Source organism: Dreissena polymorpha, chromosome 6, assembly GCF_020536995.1.
Source record: "Dreissena polymorpha isolate Duluth1 chromosome 6, UMN_Dpol_1.0, whole genome shotgun sequence".
Classification (NCBI taxonomy): domain Eukaryota; kingdom Metazoa; phylum Mollusca; class Bivalvia; order Myida; family Dreissenidae; genus Dreissena; species Dreissena polymorpha.
In genome coordinates, this window is record NC_068360.1 from 24,842,565 (window position 1) to 24,864,166 (window position 21,602).

Here is a 21,602-nt window from a genome sequence, read left to right on the forward strand (position 1 = left end):
AGTAATTGGTGTCTTTGGGGAGATCTAAAGAACGTTCCTTTAGAGGCGATCAAACCCGTGTCCTACCGGTCCCTAGGCGGACATTATATCCATTGTACAACGGCGACCTCGAGTATCACGTTTCAAGAGAAAATGCATATTAAAGGGTTTAATTATTTGTTAAAATAAAAGTTGGTGCATGGTGATTTACAGTAATATTGTATCACACTACCTAGTATATTTTAAAGTTCAATTGTGAAACAACATTATTTAATGCGCATGGAACGCAGCTGTATCGGCATTATATTTGTTCTGCGTTTAATGCGTATTATTTCTGCGTTTATTGCGCATTACTGTAAATGCGGATTTAATAAACTTGACAATCCAGAAAATACAAACTGTTTTTATCGGTTTAGTTTTTCTGTTATAAGTTTGCATTAAAGCGGGACTACATGATTGTTATATGTGTTTAATTGTAATGTATTGATAAAATATGTTATAAAATAATGTTATAATAACACAAAATAGGCAAGCAAAATTATACATTGAAGCCGAATTTTATAAAATGCAGCAAAGACAAACTAGCGTCCCGAGCCGATTGTGACGAAGATATTTCGTACATATTTTCATACAATAACCTAAGCATTCGTCTTTTTATTAGGATCGGAGTTAGTGTTCGTGTGTCGTTTGAACAGATATCGTTGCAGGAAATGAAAATGATTTGTAAAACTAAATTTAGATTCACATCGTACATGCATGCTATACATGCTTGCGAATTCGACTGTACAGACATGTTCGATTTTTGAATTAAATATCTGGCTTATTTAGCATATTTCAACACACGTTATTCTTAAATTTTATTTTAATTTATATTAAAATATATGTATAATAAGTTGTTTGCACATTTTATATAAATTCATAAATATTTGACAAAATCGTGCAGTCCCGCTTTAACACTCACTCAAAATTCCAGAAAATACACTTTACAAGAACTTATGTAAGTCTAAGAGCGTTTTAAGTTTGTTTAAATAATATTGTCAAACGCATTATTACTGCTGTTTGAAGAAAGACACAGCACTTGATAAATACGTTATTTTAAGTATTAGTATTAGTATAAGAATAAGTAGAAGTAGTGGTAGTCGTAATAGTTGTAGTAGTAGAAGTAGAAGAAGTAGTACGATGGAGATATTAAAAATGAATACATTACATGTTTTTTTATTACAACTTTTAATATGGAAGATATCCTTATATTTACACATAAATTATTTAATACACCGAGATATAACAAACAAATAGGTAGGTCCTTTAAGCCAGTGCTTAACAAGGTAATTATACTCTGTTTTGCATAAATACTCTATTGTCTTTGTCCAATTCTCTTCCTCAAACTGAACAAATATTTATTGGTGACATCGCGAAATCCAGTATTTCTTTCGATTGAATTTTTTTAAACACCGTAAATTAATGTTTAAAGTGCACATTTATTTCGTGCACAAATATTGAGCAAGTAAATCGTTTTGATAATAGGTCAAAATTCACAACAAAAGAACGTTGAAGGTGCTCTTTTTAGCAAAATTACGGCGGAATGTTTTGCGCTAGTGTACGTACAGCCTGATTTAAGACCAAGATCACGCGTTGGGTGTATTAAGGCAAGATGAGAAGACGAAGTCTTTCTTTCGGCGGATTCCGGTGATTGTCAATGTATCGCGATTGGTAAACGCCTCTTATCAACCATAAGCGCATAATGCTGCTTGAGAGGTTAAGATACAACTTAACTGTAATGTAAAAATGTTGTTGATTTATTAATAGGATCTACCATTGAGAAAACCAATACTTAACGTGTGTACACAGAGTATAACTATCTGAAATCTTGATAAATCTTTATTTTCGAAATAGAACGTAGAAATATTTTCATAATGACTTCTGCTGAATCAAACCGAGGCAACGCAAGCGACTTTATTGGAGAATGTTATGTTTCACAATCTTGTGAACCATGTTTGAAAACAGGAACATCAAAAGCAGCTAGATTGTTTTGCAAGGATTGTCAAGAGTTTTTATGTGAAACGTGCAGAAATCCACACATCGCATATAAATCTGGACAACATGGAATGGTCATTATTCAAGAAAGCGAGCCATCTCATGTCGCCTTGGACATGAAAGGAATGGACATTTGTAATGACCATGGAAAGGCATTCGAGTTTTTCTGCGAAGACCATTTAAAACTATGCTGTACCATCTGTGTTATCACACACCGAAGATGTGACGAATTGGATGAAATATCCACTATTTCTTCACGAAAATTAGCAGAGCTAGATACTTTAAAACAGTGCTTGTTAAAGTTGGAAGCCGATACTGACGCTTATGTAATTGAATGCAAGCAATCGGAGAAACAATTGACTGAATCATTTAGAGACATATCTAAAGAAGTAGAATATTTAGGAGATCGTTGCATTAAACAGATTGAAGAGGCTAAACGTTCATTTATGACTAAGGCAAATGCTTTGAAGAATGAAGAGGTTAACCGACTTAACGACAAGCATGCTGCTAATACAAAAGTTAAGGACGAAATTAATGACATTTTGTCGATGTTCTCTGCTATATCAAAACAAGGTACATTCCAGCAAAAGTGTATATTTTCTAAACAGATTGAAGAGAAATATAAAACGATCGTATCCGACATTAACGAACAACGAACAATGCACGTTTCCAAAAAAGTGACATTGTCTTATCCAAAAGAGCTTTCGTCGTTTCTTGAAATGGGGGAGAATATTGTGAAAGTGAAATTGGAACGAACAGGTATCATTTAAAATTTATCCTTTCAATAAATTAGTACTCACTTAAACAAACTGATGGGAACACATTGAAAAAGAGTTAGTATTTGATATTCAACATACAAATAAATTTTATAAAAAGGGAGTTGCACACACGAAATGTTTGTTTATTTTCTGGATAGTAGTTAAAGAAAACAAATCTCAGATTTTATTTGAAACTCATAAAAAAAATTAAGTATAGCAATTAAACTATGCATTTTGTCTTACTGTAGTAATTGTTTGTCTTGATAAGTTTGGCCTTGTTGACAGCTTTCCTATTGCAACCTTTTGCGTTGCAACAAGGTCTACCCATTTTGTTTGCTCTAAATTAGTTTGCAATTACTTAATGTAAGAAATTAATATAATATAATGAATTTAAAGACTAGATACATAAAACATGATTCGGCATCCTTAGTTTTTTCAATTGCGTATTTTACTTTGAGAACACATTTGAGAAATAAAGCTAAACCAAATGCTGAGCTTTAAAGTAACTCTGTAATAACATTTCAAAAAGTTAAAATCATTCAAAGGTTTCCAATCAAATATGAAATGTTTTCAATTCGTAATATTATCTGCAAATTAAGTTAACACTAATGTATAATACAACACAGCAATACGACAAGAAGAAAATATCGAATAACGCTTATTTCAATACGAGAAATGGTTTAATCTAGTGCGTTTACTATGTGCATATAAGAAAACGATTTTATTCTTAAAACAAAATTCACTATCTCAAAATAAGTTTATAATCTTTTGGCGGGTAATTAATATCACATTTAAAAATAATTATTGAGTTGTTCATTATAATCAAGCTAAACAAAACAGAAAATACTTCAACAGATTTTGGGAATGTTTGAATAATTTATCCGACAGTGTACCTTTAAATATGGCACATTGTTTAAAAATCTTTCTCGTGGATTTTTTTCATTGCTCAGCAGACAATTTCAATCTTTATTGACAATCCTTTGGTCAAGTCAAGTACATATATACAAAAGAAATATGACAGATACAGGGAGTCATACAATATAGCGTACGTAAAGATGAACAAATATGCATAATACCAAATAACAGTTTAGACTAATCATTTCAGTTCTCTGTGTAAACATGCAGTAGCAAGACAATTAACATTCTCGTATCTAAATTTTAAAGCCTCTAGCAAAACGTTTATAATGTTGTTGAGGTTTAGCATGTGTATTCACTTATGGTGTGCCTATATGTACTTATACTATATTTTACAGGCAATTCGTTATAAGATGAACAACACAGTTACAAGTGATATTCTGATTAACATACAACGTGGTTACACAGTTTACCCTTGTATTCGTCTCGCTATAACCTTTTATATCTACCATATTCTATTTCAAGGCATAATCGCAATTACCTCATTTGGATTCTGGAATGGGCATTACATATTATTTTTTTGCTAACGGGTTATTATTTAATTTAATTAATTGATTAATTTATTTTTATTCTTTTGTATGTATATATTTAATTACATTTTTACAGTTTTTATTTCAGTTTCTGCTTTTTAGTTGAGCAAACTCGCGGAAAGTTCGATATAGTAGTCAAAATTGTCGATAGATGGTGCGTGCGTGCATGAATATATGCGTACTTGTTTGCGTCATAGCATATCGGGATTGAAACTGTATCATTCATCATGCAGTTTTAGTTTTTTTAATGACCTAAAATGTCCAACTATATAAGACGTCGTGCAACTTGTAAAACCCGTGTCTCTACTCCAAAAGGTCAAGGTCACACTTAGATGTAAAACGTCACACTGGACATAAAACAGCTTGTCAGGACTATACTTTCATAATTCACCATGCACTTAGAAATTTTTTTATTACACATTTTCATTATACGGAAATAGTGTATAACGTGAACCGACCATCGACCTACCTCTTTGTTCAAGCTACACTTACAGGTTAAAGGTTAACAATGGCTCCATCACATGTTGTCCAGACTGTAACTTCATCATTCATAATGCAATCTTAAAATATTTAACCACACATATTCACTATGTGGAAACGGCAGTTTCCAAGCTTCAAGTTCAATGTCACAAAAGAGGGCGACTATCAAATCTGAACATTACTCAACATTTCAATGCTGCAACTTCGTCATTTATCTTGCAATTAACGAAGCATCTTAACATAAATGTTCACCATGTGTATTTAGCTCGTCGTCTAAACGACTTCTTGTTCAATGGTCATTGACACCTACAGGTAATTTTGGGATAACAAAAGCTTTCTGGTATGAAACTTCATCATGTATCATGCAATTGTATAAATAATTTACCAGAAGAAATCTGTCATACGTTAGTCCAGTGGCCATCCATTGATCAAAGGCCAAGGTAAAGGTCACACTTAGATTAAAGTTGAGACAGGTGCAAGGTTCATACAGATAAATAGTTTTTATATGTGTCTAGATAAATGTTATGATATTTTTACAATTTTATGCAAACACGTAACAGAGAGTGGGTTATATCTAGATTTTTTTTAAGTGTACGTCAGTTAGGAAAAAAGTGTACATTAAAGTGAGCATCAACGAAGATAAGATTTATTATCAATTAAAGAGAGAATATTTGTCTCCAAATTGAGTATGTTGTGCTTTTAAATGAAAAAAAAAACAACAACAAACAAACGTAAAATGTTCGAGAATGTCTTCACCGTAAGATATTAAACTAAACTGTTTGTGCGTTTTTCTCATAAACACCATTTGTTAACTTTTTTTAATTTTCTGTTGCAAATATCGTACACGTTTTGTTGTCAGCTTAATTTCCGTATGCCCCATGTGCTAACCTTGCACACGAAAAACGTAAACCTGTACGCTGTAGGTAAAACTTGAAAGTATGTTTAGCTCTTCTGAACATGATTTTGTGGTTAGCTGTTGTGATACCGTGATATCTGTCGTCCGTCCGTATGTGTTGAGGTGTGTGTCCATATACTTTGTCTTCATTATTTCCTCCAAGGAAAAATTAGATGAAACTTCACAGGAATTTTTCTTGGGTGGTCCTCTATGAAAAAACATTGTGTAGGATATGAATGTATGCGTATTTGTTTGCGTCCATAGCATGTTCGGATTAAAACTGTGTCATTCATCATGCAGTTTTAGTTTTTAAATGACCTAAAATGACCAACTATATAAGACGACGTGTCACTTGTAAAACTTGTGAATTTGATGAAACTTCACAGTAATTTTTCTTGAGTGGTCCTCTATAAAAAACCGTTGTGTAGGTTATGAATCGTTACCATGATATTTTTGCAAAGAAAAATAATTCGTTTAAATGCAAAACAATGTTATTAAATCTTTCAGTTGATTACAATAAACAGGTTCTACAATCACAACTAAAATCACTATTAATGTTTTAAAAGCAGATTTGTTGTCGTGTGTATGAATACAAGTGTATGACATCAAAAAGTTCCAAATAAATCAACACTTTTTTGTTTTAAAAAGCACATGTGTCTGTCACATATATTCATTATGTTTAACACATAAGCTAGAATATACATGTATGTCTGTCAATGCATATCGCTCTTCATTCGTCCATAATAACTATAATAACTAGAAAGGAAATCGAGATAAAACTGAATCACGAATTTCTAAGCAAATATTGACGATACTTTTTTGGAACTTGGTACACTCCAAAACAAAAAATGTAAGGATTGAACACGATCTTTAGTCGTTTTTCACGAGAAGGCGGAGGTCGGTTCAAGTCATAGTTTTGTTATTTCTCCAAAAATACATACACGCTTTGTAATTCTAAATAGGATATTCAATTTATTTTATAAAGGAATATATATATATAAACAAGCAAATCCGTTGAATTGATATCCCCCGATAATATGCTTCTGGACACAAAAGTGCTATATTTGACACTCAAAAAAGCATTTTTTTCAAGATACAAAGGGCCATAACTCCGTTATTAACAAATGGTGTACAATGCCTTTTGGCATGCCTCATCCTCTTAGTAGTAGTAGCAGTAGTAGTAATAGTAGTAGTAGTAGTAGTAGTAGTAGTAGTAGTAGTAGTAGTAGCAGTAGTAGTATCAGCAGCAGCAGCAGTAGTAATAGTAGTAGAATTTTCTCAGACAATAATTATTTTAACATTAATAAATAAATTTTACATTCTTTTGACGTTCCCGTGTTGTAAATTGTTTTTAAGACACACTAATTTTTATTCCAATTCATTGTTCTCTGAATTCACATTCTGTTACAATTGCATTTGTTATTTGGATATAAATATTGCTGTATTCAAGCTAGACGTTGCACTGAAAACCATCAAGCCTCAAATCTGAACTAAAAGAAGAATATATCAAACAACAAACACTTTTTTATACAGTCTGTTTAAGGATGCAAATTTGCATCATTTATGGAAGTGCTGTTGACAGAATCAGTAAATGCTCTTGGCCCATGTTCACTTTGTTCAAGATGCCTGAAAGCAAAATACAACAAAATGTACCAAACTGGACGGTCAATTATGATAAGCTGGTGGTTTAACAAAACAAAAAATAAAACCAATGGAGTGCACAAATAGTTTCTGTACATTTTAGATGCTGCTAATGGGTTGTGTTGCAAACTGGAAGTCCCTTGTCCGGAGATCCGACCAATGGTGCAGTTCCGTGAACTGGAGGTGGAACGGAACGCTGTAAAACTTATTAAGAAGCTTGGCAATGGGCAATTCGGAGACGTGTGGGCAGGTGAGACTCTAGACACAATTGTGGTCCTTGGTTTTAAAACCGTATTATGTAATAACGATGATACTTTTCCTTCGAAGGCAAGACACAGGACCATTATTATTAATGCAAGTTACATTCTTGTGAAGTATACACCCATTAAGGTAAGTGTAAAATAAGTAAGTGTAAAATAATCTGAACTCCATCTATAATTCATTTAAAATATCCCCTGTAGGTAAATGGCGTAACACAGTAGATGTTGCGGTAAAAACACTACTCATGCCTGGACTGCTGACGCCAGAAGCTTTCCTGGAGGAGGCCAAACTCATGCATCTTCTGCGTCATCAGAAGATTGTCCAGTTGATTGCCGTCCGCACGACGACGGAGCCGATCTGGATCATCAGAGAGCTATTGGTGAATGGTGCACTTAAAGATTACCTGCGGAAGGACGAGGGCAGGACAATCACATTTAATATCATTGCTGACATGGCTGGACAGGTATGGGACTGATAGAGCTCATGGCCTTTTTTACATTTAATATTGAAGGTTTTGATGTGAACATATAAAAAATAATTAATAATGTTATTTTAGTTCGTAAATGGTTCCGGTTTGTCAAAAACATGGCTGTCAGGGGATGTGGCAGTTTTCCTAATATTGCTATAGTGAGACACCCTAGAAGTCATATTTTAGTATATTCCTTATTAAACCTGTCCATAAAATTTGATCTAATGATTGCTTATGTCCTGATCAAAAATGTGATTGATTTGTCAAAAAACATGGCCTGTAAAGGGCAGGGCAATTTTAACACTCTAGTAGTCATACTTTTAGTCGAATCTTCATGAAATTTGTTCAGATCATTTGTTCTAATGATAGCTTGGCTGATTTCAAAAATGGTTGTGGTTTGTTGTACAACCATGTTGCCAAGGCGTGGTGAAGTTTTCCGTATATGACTATAGGGAAACCTTGTTAACACTCTTGAAGTCACAATTTAAGTACAATAATAATACAAATTGGCTAGAACATTTGTTTAAATTAAGTCTCGACTGAAAATCATACAGGTCTGTTTAAAAACATTGCTGCTAGGAGGATTGCTAGTTTTCTGTATTAATTAATTTATTTATCATTTGGCCTGATTTAATTTTTAATCATCATGAAATTTGGTCAGAGCATATTCCAATGAAATCTCAGCTAAGTTTGAAACTGGGCTATATGAGGTCGAAAACTTGGTCACAAGATCAAATAAATAAAAGATTATTGACTCTCTAGACTTTGAATTTTTCTTTCAATCTTGCTAAAACTTGGTCAAAACATTTGTCCTAGCGAAATTTCAGCAAAGAAAGAAAATAAATATGTAAGTAGGAACGAAATATTTATGTTTTATAAAGTACCTTTTTTATTATTCTTAACTCCACCTAAGGCTAGTAAAGTTCCTACGGGTCATAGAGGAGTGCTTTTGGGCCCATGACGCTTTTGTTTTTTAACCATTTACAAATATTATAATTATGTTTTCATTTGATTGTATTCATGTATAGTTGCAAAGGATATATAGATACGAACGAAGTTATTTCCTTTCTTGTTATTGTGCTAAAATTGGAACATAATGATTTTAGCACTCGACTATTGTTTATTCTTAGTCATAAGCTTTAAACGTGATGAACGCCATTAACCTTTCTCATAATTTTTCTATCAGGATCACATATATTAATAACCGAGTACCACTTTTCTTGTGTGATAATAGGAATATTTTATGCATGCGATGTTCGAGATTTTGACAACCCAAATCCGTCTTGTCTGGTCTGGATAGCCTTTTTTATTGTAATACATTAATTGCTAATATCTGATGATGTTTGGATGTTCTCACCATTTTGGGACTATGACCTACATTGTATACCCGTAAATCAGGGAATTCACGAAATAGTTTTATTGCTTGATAAATAACTTTTGAATAATTATTGATAAAACTTATTCTAAACTTAAAACACTGAACATAAAGGTATCAATTTAATGGATATAAAACTTCAAACTAATTATTACTGTACTGGTTAGTTCTTTTTCCAAACATTTGACTGTAATGCAATTTGGAAGTTTGGCTTTTGTGAAAACAACACCTCTTTTTGCTATTTGGAATATGGCAGCATATAATAAAGTCAGCCAAAAAGACCTGTAATAAAGAATTAGAATAAAATGTTAATATTCTTAAGATGAATTGTGTAAAAACACAGACTTTTGTAATACTGGGATTGATAGCCCAACATTCCATAGCCTTCACCACACAAGCAAAATGGTCTTGATTGACAAACAAGCGCTCAACCAAAGGAGCTAGCAGGGTCAAGTGTCAAGCATATTAAATATCCTTTGTATTAGTTACACACATTTGGTTCATTTCCAGATTGCTGAAGGCATGGTATATTTGGGGTCTGAGAACTGTGTACACCGCGACCTTCGTGCACATAATATTCTGGTTGGGGAGCACCATGAGGTCAAGATCGCAGACTTCAGTTTCGCTCGAATCATTCAGGAAGATATCTATATTGCACCAGACAGTAAAATTATGATTTGTTTTATAAAATCATTTTGAATGTTTAAATTATTTTATTCTAATTTTATGGTTTAACGTCAGAAATTACATATTTTACCAGGTATGCATGGAAACTTGTTTATGATTTTCTAAATACTATTTTTAAAGTTTTTTCTTGAACCAGACAAAATACCTCAAATTTACCATTAAAACAATAATGATCAGGGGCCGTTTCTGGTACAATGCGTAACTTTACGGACGAAAATTTACGTACGTATAAAGTTACGTACGCTTTTCTGAATGCGTAAGTGCGTTTCTATAAACCGAACGTAGCGTAAAACTTAGTTGCTATGTTTGAATAATCTCTAAACAGAAGTCTGGTGATTGCGCGGACCTTATAGAGAACATTTGAAGAAATTCCTAAAGTAGATTTAATTTGCTTTCTCTAACAAACTTTCGGTAGACTAAATATTTATACATTTATCCTTAAGAAGTAACTTATAAAGAGCAAAGTTCTTTCCCTTGTTAGCGAAATTGCGAAGAAAAAAGGGGTCAACTGTAAAAAAAGTTCAATCTCTTGATTCTTTTAAAATTAAGTGTGGCCATTCGTTGTTGTGCTGGATTTGCTCTTTGTTAAAACAGAAGAGATGATTCTTACTGAAGCAAATCTTTTACGAAGGTCAGTCAGATATATTTCAAACTGGAATTGCTGGAGCAAACTGGAAAAAATGGATGGATAATACTGAGAAGACAGGCATGTGTATTGTAGCTTACACATCTGAATTTACAGAAACATAATCAAGGAGTTTCCTGACAGGAATGCAATTTACTGGAAGGGTATCTTTGATTATGTTTAGTGCGTCACTGAATTACACATGGAATGTCTTATAATGAGAAGAACATCAGCAATGGCCTCTGTAAAGAAGGTAGTATTTTTTTAAATTTCATTTACTGATCAATGATAATGTACATTAGTACAGTATGGTTTTAGAAGAATTAACAAACTCTGTAGCTTGTATTCACTTGTCGCACTTCTAGATAATTTTATAACAATCAACATCATGTTTTTACCATGTTTATATTTATACTTGTGTGCAAAATATTTAAAAAAAAACAACAACAGATTTTTACTCATAAATTCATTTAAAATGAGACTTTTGTTCTGTGATAAATTAACATTGTCCATGAATGCTTCTATTAATTTGAGACAATAGGCATTTGCAATTATCATAAAGTATACTTCTTCACATATATAATTATATTATATTTTTTGTTCAATATTTAAAAAAAATGCATGGATTGGTAAAATATATGTCAGGGTATGTACCAGTTGTGATTAGTTCTAAATACAAAATTTGAGAAATTGGGATCCATCCTGGGTCATTGGTATGGGGTAATTGGTATGACAAGCGGGCACTTGCGTAAACCTGAATCACTTTTACGTGCTTTACCAACACAATGGCTGAAATATTTGTGAAAAAGTTCAGTCACTCATAATATACTTAAACATAATGCCATTCACTAATGGAAACTAATGCATCAAATTAAATTCATGGAAAAGTTTTACACATCTGGCTTTATGTACATATGAACAAAACACAGGGAGAAAGCAAACCATTTTTAAATGTTACTATGTTTATGAAGTTAAATTTTACTGGTTGAATCATGTCAGGATGACACAATTTATTCTTGCAAGTTCCTAATAATTATGCTATTAAAAATATGTGTCCATATACTTGATATTAAATTTCTATTACATTTTTTTTTAAATCAGTAAAAATTGTGCTATTCAAATGTTTGTTCATGCGTTTGGGAAAGATACATAATTATGAGAATATGTTAAATCTGCTGTTTTTTTTTCAGTTCAAATCTTTAATAGTTTTTTTCAATTGATTTTTGAACTCATACACTGATACCATACATGTCCGCAAAAAACTTTATTTAGTGCAAAACAAACAACTTCTTTTGAATTTATATTGTCTTATAAGTTATGTTTTTGACAAATAACTTAATGTGAATATTATGCATAACTATGGTGTTAAAAGTGAAGAAACAAAAATGGTATTATTTAAATTATTTGATTGCAATGGTAGTTAATGCTCTACACAACACAAACATTGTCTATTATATGTTTCTTATTTATTTGAACAAGTTTAATTGGTTTAAAAGTCATAGTGTTTTGACAGTTTTTGTATAAAATGACATATTTGGTACATTTCAATACATGTTTTCAGTAAATTTACTTCAACAGTGAAAACTTTTCAAACATACTTTAAAATTAGCCATTATTAATATTTAGATAACTTAAGTTTAAGTTGTTACAATAACCATTGCCTAAAGTTAGCCAAGTGTGTGAGCCTTGACCTTTATTTCCAGTTAATAATTGCAGCGCGTAAACAACTGAACCTTGATTTGTCATTGTTGGCCCTGTACTACTTAAAAGTACCGGGGTACTCTTAAGTACACTTCAATGTATCCTGGGTACAGAGTTTTATTCCTGCCTAAAATCTGATGTCATCAAACGCACTTCCGAATACGAAACAAAATCCTCTTTGAACAAAACCTAACTCAATATGCTTTTTTGAGTACGAGTTTCGACAATATCATCGCGGAGGCCATTTCACAGAATGTAAACAGAAACATTATTAATTTGAAAATAGAGCCAACAACAGCAGATTTAGCGTAAGTATTCCTGGGTATGTTTAGGTATATTTTCTGAACCCAGGGTATATTGTAGCATACATAAGAGTACCCAGGGAACTTTTAAGTAGTACCAGAGCTGACAAAGACCAATCTAACTCAACTGAGCTAACATGTCGACAGGTTGTATCTCACAGTCTCTACAGTATATTTTAATTTACGCAGTTTTGACAAAATGATATATGCATGATATTATTTCCAAAGAAATGGATCTTGATGCAGAACTTCTGCTTAAACTGTAAATGTGCCAAATTCAACAATAAACAGACAATCGTATACACATTTATAAGAAGCGCTGTTGACATATCAATTTAAATTGTATACAGTAATCTACGTTTTTGTAAATACATGTAGTTGCATTTATATTATACTGCTGTGTCAATGAATGACAATTATACAGTAATCTGTGCTAAAATTAATTGAATTAATATTAGCACAGATTACTGTATAATTGTAATTCATTGACACAGCAGTATAATATAAATGCAACTATTTACAAAAACGTAGATCATACAATTCTAAAACATAATTCTTACAGACTTACAAAAGTAGACTATTACCCATGTTTACAATGAAACAATTCTATCACTCAGCAAACGTCACATTCGTTGAGTTCAACTTGGCGTCTTATGATGGATAATGCCTTGTTCAAAACGAAAGTTGAATGAATTGTCAAAAGGAAAATCGAACAAATCATAACAACAATAGATTCGAACATGTTAAATTTCATCTTTTAGCAAAACTCCAATCCACAATCGTACACAATAGATCCCGCACAATCAACGCAGGATTTCCGTTTCAGTATCTTCCCATGCCCTACCAAGATCTTGATATAGATAAAGGTTTAAATTAACTAAAATGATGTTGCGCTCGTAGATTTCGTTGTCTACGTTCGGTTCTCCGAAATATCGGTGCATACGCCGCCATATTTACGCTAAATTACTGAGTTACGTTAGCCTTTGAGCACACGTAACTTGACGTGCAAAAATACGGTAAACGTAACTTTACGAAGTTTATAGAAACGCTACTAACTGAACGTTTTGCACTTACGCATGATTTTTGAACGTACGTAGTTTTAAGAAACGGTCACCAGGTAATTGTCTTTGAAATAAAATGCCCTTAGATTGATATATTTAGGCGCTTAGTTTGCTATTCCTATTTCCTAAAATTATTTTATTTTACATTTATTTTCCGGCAATAAATTTACCATAAAATCAAGTCCCTCAGAAAATGTTATTTTTCATTATTTTAAGCCAAGATATTCAATTTATACTTAGATATCACATGTTTAACATTAATTAAATAATTATTATTTTACAAAGTAGTGGATTTTGTATGGTTTCTATCAAATTTATGGAAATAAAACGTGTATCAATTGCTGGGAAGGTTTTTAAAGTAATGGAGGCAAAATCAGATCCGACGAAGATACAACTTTGTTGCTTATATTTCGATTCTTTTATCCGTTTAATAAAATTGTGCGTGGAATTCTGGGTATAAATACAAAATGGCAACGGTCCGGATTGGGAACATTAACGCGTATGACAGCAATGTCGAAACATGGACTTCATACCAGGAACGTTTTGAACAGTACTTACTGGTCAATGACATCGATAATAAACGAAAAGACGGACGGTTTGTTAAAGAAGCTTAACGTACCAGCGAAGCCGTCCGAGAAATCGTATAAGGAACTTGGTCAGCTTTTACAGACTCATTTGTGCTTGATAATAATCGCGGAACAATTCCTATTTCACAAGAGAAATCAAGCAGTGGGTGAAAGTGTGAGTTGTTAAGTGGATTCACTTTGGAAGTTGGCAGAATTCTGTGAGTTATGATCCAACTTGGACGATTCTTTAAGGGACAGGTTCGTTTGTGGACTAAAAGATGCAGGAACACAGCGAAGGTTATTGTCTGTCGCTGATTTGACACTGCAAATGCCATAGAAATAGCGCTTGCCATGGAAGCTGCACATAAGGACGCCGCCGAGTTACAGTTTTCGGTAGTCGCCGATGATCCCGTTCACCGAGTTGGACATTCACAACTCAAGAAATTGAAGCAATACAAACAGAGCAGCAAGTGCATCTATTGTGTGAAAAACTAACCACCCCTCCGAGAAATGCAGACTTAAGGATGCAGTCTGTCACCACTGAAATGCAAAGGGACATCTAAAGACTATGTAGGAAGCTTAAGTCGGTGCAGTATATGAAGGAAAACGTTTCAGTGATCAAGACTGTTGTAACCCAGCTAGAAAAATCCCCGACCTTACTGGGGATCGAACCCGGGACCTCCCGGTTCCAAATCAGGCAGACACTCTACCGCGTCGCTATAAAAGCTAGCTCATATAGCAAGGCAGTATAAGTTCTCCTCATACCGAACCCTGCTACATAAACCCCCTCCAATTCTGAAATTCATCCACGAATTTCCTATTGCCATGACATCTGTGGGACGTCTGACACACCTGGTGGGTTTTTTTACGTTGGGCGCATATGTAACCCAGCTAGAAAATTCCCCGACCGCCATGGGGATCGAACCCGGGACCTCCCGGTTCCAAATCAGGCAGACACTCTACCGCGTCGCTATAAAAGCTATCTCATATAGCAAGGCAGTATAAGTTCCCCTTATACTGAACCCTGCTACATACAACCCCTCTAATTATGAAATTGTTCCACGAATTTCTCATTGCCATGACATCTGTGGGACGTCTGACACACATGGTGGGTTTTTTACGTTGGGCGCCAATGTAACCCAGCTAGAAAAATCCCCGACCACACTGGGGATCGAACCCGGGACCTCCCGGTTCCAAATCAGGCAGACACTCTACCGCGTCGCTATAAAAGCTAGCTCATATAGCAAGGCAGTATAAGTTCTCCTTATACCGAACCCTGCTACACTGTGAAAAAAGGAGACAATGGGAAATTCGTCGTTAAGCCGAAGATTAACGATGTAGAGTTACCCATGGAGCTTGATACAGGATAAGCAGTTACCCTCATATCAAACAAAGATTTCCGAAAACGATTTGGAAATATGAAGCTTGATCCTGCTCATTCCATACTGAAGACATATTTAGGCGATGTCATTGAGCAACAAGGGACAGTTAGGATGCATGTCAATTATAATGGACAATCGCAGACTTTGCGTCGTTAAAGGTGATGGACCTGCACTGTTCGGAAGGGACTGGCTGAGTCACATTAAACTGAACTGGGACACACTTTTTAAAGTGAACTCTGTGACAACGGAAGGCCTGAAGGTACATCTAAATTCTATACTTGACAAACATAAAGACCTGTTTAGTAACAGTATAGGACAGGTGAAGGTAATTAAGGCAAGGCTCACCCTAAATGAAAATGCTCAGCCAAAACTCATAAAGGCTAGGACGGTACCCTACTATATTAAGCCAACAAAAGAGAAAGAACTGGACAGTGTCGAGAGTAAAGGAATCATCTAGAAAGTGGACACCAGTAAATGGGCTACACCAATCGTCCCTGTCGAAAAGATGCGCGAACAAGTGCTAGATAATTGCACATCAGTCATCCAGGTATCGTTAAAATAAAGGCACTAGCGCGTAGCTACGTCGTGTGGCTTGGCATTGACACTGACATCAAACAAATGGTTAAAATATGTGAACCGTGTCAGATGCAACAGAAATCGCCCACGAAAGTTCAGCTATACCCGTGGGAATGGCCTACGTCAAGTTGAGAGCGAATACATGTAGATTTCATAGATACATTTCTTGGACGCATGTTTTTGGTTATCGTAGATGCTCATTCTTAATGGCCAGAAGTCATCGAAATGAAATCGATTACTTCTGGAAGAGCAATTGAAAAATTGCGTACACTATTCGCAAGATACGGCTTGCCCCAGCAATTAGTATCAGACAATTGTTGTAAATTTAAATCTGAAGAATTTCTCTGTTTATGAAGAGAAACGGGATTTGTCATATAAAATCCCCGGTAGCAAAACCGTCCATAAATGGTATTGTGGAAAAGTTCAATGGCTCTTTCAAATCTGCAATGCGCGCTTAAATGCACGACAACACCGATTTCAATTTGAAGATTAACTCTGTCTTGTTGGTATATCGTTATACGCCACATTGTACGACGGGGGAAACTCCTGCAAAACTGTTGTTCGGTCGGAATTTGCGCAGTAAACTGGCTTACTCGACACACAGATACGAGTCACTAATGTTCAAATGAAATTGTCAATGGCTGACAATAGAAACTTTCGCGAATTCAAATGTGGCCAACGTGTCTAAGCGCGAGATTTCAGACCTACTTCAAAGGAAAAAATGGATTCCTGGGTCAATAGTTTCTCGAGATGGTCCACTTTTATACAAAGTAGATATCGGGAATGATATGACATGGAAACGCCATGTTGATCAGCTTCGCGCCACGGAAATTCAGAATTATTCTGGTATAAAAGTACCAGTTCTCACACACTTAGAAATTTCTTTATATGCCGGGAACACAGATGTCAGTGAACTTCAGTCGACACCGAAACCTATAGAAATAAATGAGTACCGGCAGAATCGTAGTAATGATACGGATTTGCGACTGCCAGAAAGACGCTATCCGTTACGCAATAGAAGACCGCCCGAACGCCTGCAGTACTAATGAAACTGATGGTTTAATGTTAAGCCAATAAGGTTTTATAGTGGCATAAAGACATTTACTTTAGTTGGAAGGAGTGAAAGACAGGTTATCGGTTGTTTTTGGGGCGATTGCCTTCTGCGACATAATGCCTTCTGTAACATAATATACGTATACCGAAGAATGTAGTCCGTTACATCATTTTACCACTTTGCATCCAGATTCTGCATTCGCAAACAACATAGCTCCGATGAGCGCGTTCCATCCATGGCAACGTCTTTTCGCTCTGGCATTAGCACCCGAGTAACACGCAGATCTCATGGAAGGTGTATACAGCGACGAAATATCGATTCATTACTGAACTATCTACACTTAACCGATACAGCGCATTTATGTTCTTTCGTTTTAAGAAATCAACTGCCTTCGCGATATGGGTGACAAAATTTAATTACCACGCGCTACATTTATACTGTCAAAGTGAACATCTCAATGTTCTCTGCGCTACAAAGTTTGTATATGACAATTCGCTCTTGCTTTTCATGCCAGTTTTGAACTATTTCCTTACACACAAAATACATGTTGTGGTTGTCACTCTCACAGCAGCTAATTAATTTGCGTTCATGTTTTCCAAGTAATCAAAACAATCTCGTATATGCCCGTCCTAACAGTAGAACATTATCAACATGTATTCATGTTCCCATAAAGTCGCTTTATGACCTACACTGTGTCGGTGTGACTTTAAATCCTGCAAATAAATTAATTGAATATATATATGAATAATAATTGAATCTTCATGATGTATAGAAACCTTATGACAACGTTTGTCTTCACGAAATCTTAGATACATATAACACTAAGTCAGAATAAAAACCTTGGTAACCAGTTCAAATGATACTATCAACATTGAATTCACAAACGTTTCGCAGTTATAAATTGGCACGTACAACAATGACTTGTTTTAAAAGCATCATTTACTTTTAACCCCAACAGCTAAATAATATATTATATTGACAGCCTGTCACCTTTCCTTAAATCCATCTGTTTTATTCAACAAAGGTGATTTGTCGGCATCACGGTCTATAGTGTTTTTACGACCACAAAATTTGAGCAAAATCGCCCCACCAGTACTTTCAGTACTTTGATTACAACATGTGTTGAATTCCGACGCTCACTAATGTTCTTAAATTGCTTCCTATAATGAAGAGAAGGCAATGCTAAGTTAAGAGGTCATGAACTTGAAATAATCAAGGTGTTATTGATTATTCAGTATAATGGTTAGAATTGCGTACATTGGTATTAACATGTAAACGCATTTGTATGTTCATTTTCATTTACATGTATGATCAATGAAATTATAAGTGGAAGATTGTTGTGTATTAAGATCATGTTTCTACGCCACGCCTAGCGTAGCAACGCTCCGCCCCCAAGTTTTATATAACTGCATGTTGACCTCTGATCTTGGTTAGTTAGTTGATAGGCATTGATTGCTTCTTTCGTTGTGTGATAATTAAGTAGCCACTGTAATTATATGCGTTACACTTTGTTTGTTTTCCCAAAAACAACATTGAACATTTGTTTCAAGACACTAAGTTTCTAATTTCTTTTCAGACGATAGGTGTGCTATTAAATGGACTGCCCCCGAGGCTGCATTTGATAACACGTTCAGTATCAAGTCAGATGTCTGGTCATATGGTGTTCTACTGTATGAGTTAATCACCTTTGGCCGTGATCCATATCCAGGCAAGTCAATCAAACATTTGATTCAGTTTAAACTTATTATCCCCCGCCAAAGGCAGAGGGATATAGAATATGCGTTGTCTGTCGGTCCGACAGTCACAAAATTAATTTTTTGGTTGCTTGTTTATTTTAGCTTGAGTGAATGGAAAGTCCATAACTTACCAATTATTAAGTCAGTTTCCTTGGCTTACTCTTTTGTTTGCCAAATAAGTAAATGCTTACACAGTATTCACTGCAAATATTTATTTTGTCAAATTTATCATAAACCAAAAAAAAACGGATGAAAAAGGAACTTTCTATTTAAGTTTTAATGCGAAAATTTCAATTATGAGGATGTTAATAAAATCACAAGACAGTTACAATGAGATTAGTTCCTTTCTTGTGTTGTAAAACAGCATTTTGCTTATTTGGCTAAAGGGAATTCAAGCAGAGTTATGGTACAGACTTGTGGTGACTCCACTTTCATATTAAATGTTAATTCTACCTATCTTCCCCAGGTATGAAAGGTCGCGATGTGATATTCCGGGTCGATAAGGGCTTCCGCATGCCCCGTCCCACAGGTGGCCCTGTTGCCTGTCCTGAACCCTACTACGAGCACATGCTGAAGTGCTGGAAGCAATGGCCCGAGGCCAGACCGACCTTCGCTTACCTTCAGGACTTCTTCAACAACTTCATGGTGTCCACTGAAGGGAAATATAAACCTATAGATTAGAAAAGAGAGTTATTAGCTGATGAACTATGAACTGTACAGTATAATCCTATAGGCAAGGGAAGGACAAATGTATTCCTCAAGCATGCTTGATTAAAGCAGGGACCATTTGTGTTTTCTTATTTTACCAAAAGACTTACATTCAACACTTTCGCCATCCTTCCAGACTTCTTCAACATTTATGATTTGTTCGAACAAATGAAATGTTTGACAGTTTACTAGGGTCATGACTTTACAAGTTTAATGAAATTGTACAGTGATTGACCTGATAACATATGAGCCGTGCTTTGTGAAAACGGGGTTTAATGCATGTGCGTTAAGTGTCGTCCCATATTAGCCTGTGCAGTCCGCAATGGCTAATTAGGGACGACACTCTCCCTCTTAGTGATATTTTTCGTTTAAAGATAGTATCTTCTTAGCAAAAATTAAGTTTTGGCGGAAAGTGTCGTTTGTCCCTGATTGCCTGTTTGAACTGCAAAGGCTCATCTGTGACAACACTTTAGGCACATGCATTAAACCCATTTTTCACAGAGCACGGCTCACTGTAAGACGAATACGATTTGTACAACATCTTTTAAGAGCATTTCGACGGTATATTGCAATTCTTTCAAGCGCATGGAACTTACCTGTATGCCAAATAGATTTGTACAACTGCTTTTAAGAGTATTTTAATGGTATCATGTAATTGGCAAACCATGTTAGCTGTGTTTCATGCACAGTTCAAATAATAGCCTCACTGAAGCAATATGTGATCTCACAATACATTGTTCAGCTTGTTCACATTTAATTTTCTTTTGTCTTTTTATTTTCTCATCCTAATGTTTAAACCACAATAGGCTCTTTGATGTAATTATCTGTGTTATTGAAACAATTGAATGACTTAGATGTTTCAAAATGTATACTTAATGAAGAAACTTATTCAAGATAGATATGTTCTTCAGTTGTTTAATTCTGACAATTACAGCATTGTACTTTTGTTGATAGATTACATAAATATAATTTCAATATTTATATTTAAGCATTTTTTATCTTTTTAAAAACATGTTCGTTACATTCCATTTACAATAATTATACTAATAAAAAATATATGTATGATTCAAGAAGTACAATATAAATGTTAGATTAGAAGTACATTTTTTAAGTGGAATGAAAATGCATGCTATAGTGAATTTACTTTTGGTTGTGCATAATTTGAACATTAATAAGCTTGTTTAAATATAGCATGTTAATGTTTTGAGTAGTTGAACATTAACATAGTATTTCTTTTGTAATTTTGCTCTGAGTCTTTATATGAATTAAGAATATCAACAAATTATTGTATAATGACCTTTTATATTTTTGTTCATAAGTAGTTTACATGTCGTTAAATGTTTGTGGCTTTGATCCATTGAAAAAATAAACACAGGCAACATTGAAGTGGGTTCTATGGTCACTTATTATGTTAACTTTAATGGCAAAACAATGACAGTACAACGCTCCTTGAGCTATTGACAAAATAACATTCACAATAACATTAAATCTGATTGTTAAATAAAAGAAACTTGTCTGATGTGTTTACTGCACAACTGTTCATACATTTGGATAAATGTCAGTTGAGCATATGCCTAGTGTATCTGGAAAAGGAATATAAAAAAAAACAAAGATACTATAGTTTCATTTCAACTCACTCAACTTTACTTTGAATAATGCACTTGTACATTATTGGATTTTAATAGCCATATTTATGCCTTCCTACATGTTTGTGTATCCAATGCACAGAGGGGCCCTTACATAAAACCAATCGAAGCAGGAAGTATTTCTTATGAACAACTTTTTATTTATTTTGAACATTAGTAAATCTTCAAGTACATTATTTTAAGTACATTTTTTATTTTCTTCGGTGCTTGTTTAACTGCTG

General features: G+C 34.3%; 1 protein-coding gene across 1 annotated transcript; it reads left to right on the plus strand.

The window, feature by feature from the left end:
- The first annotated feature begins 1,927 nt into the window (after positions 1-1,927).
- On the plus strand, positions 1,928-19,708 carry LOC127835520 (tyrosine-protein kinase SRK3-like). Its single transcript, XM_052361959.1, has 6 exons — positions 1,928-2,772; positions 7,336-7,482; positions 7,694-7,956; positions 9,848-10,001; positions 18,868-18,999; positions 19,494-19,708. Exons 1-6 carry the CDS (start codon positions 2,085-2,087, stop codon positions 19,706-19,708), a joined length of 1,599 nt encoding a protein of 532 aa, XP_052217919.1. The 5' UTR covers positions 1,928-2,084.
- Positions 19,709-21,602: the final 1,894 nt, after the last annotated feature.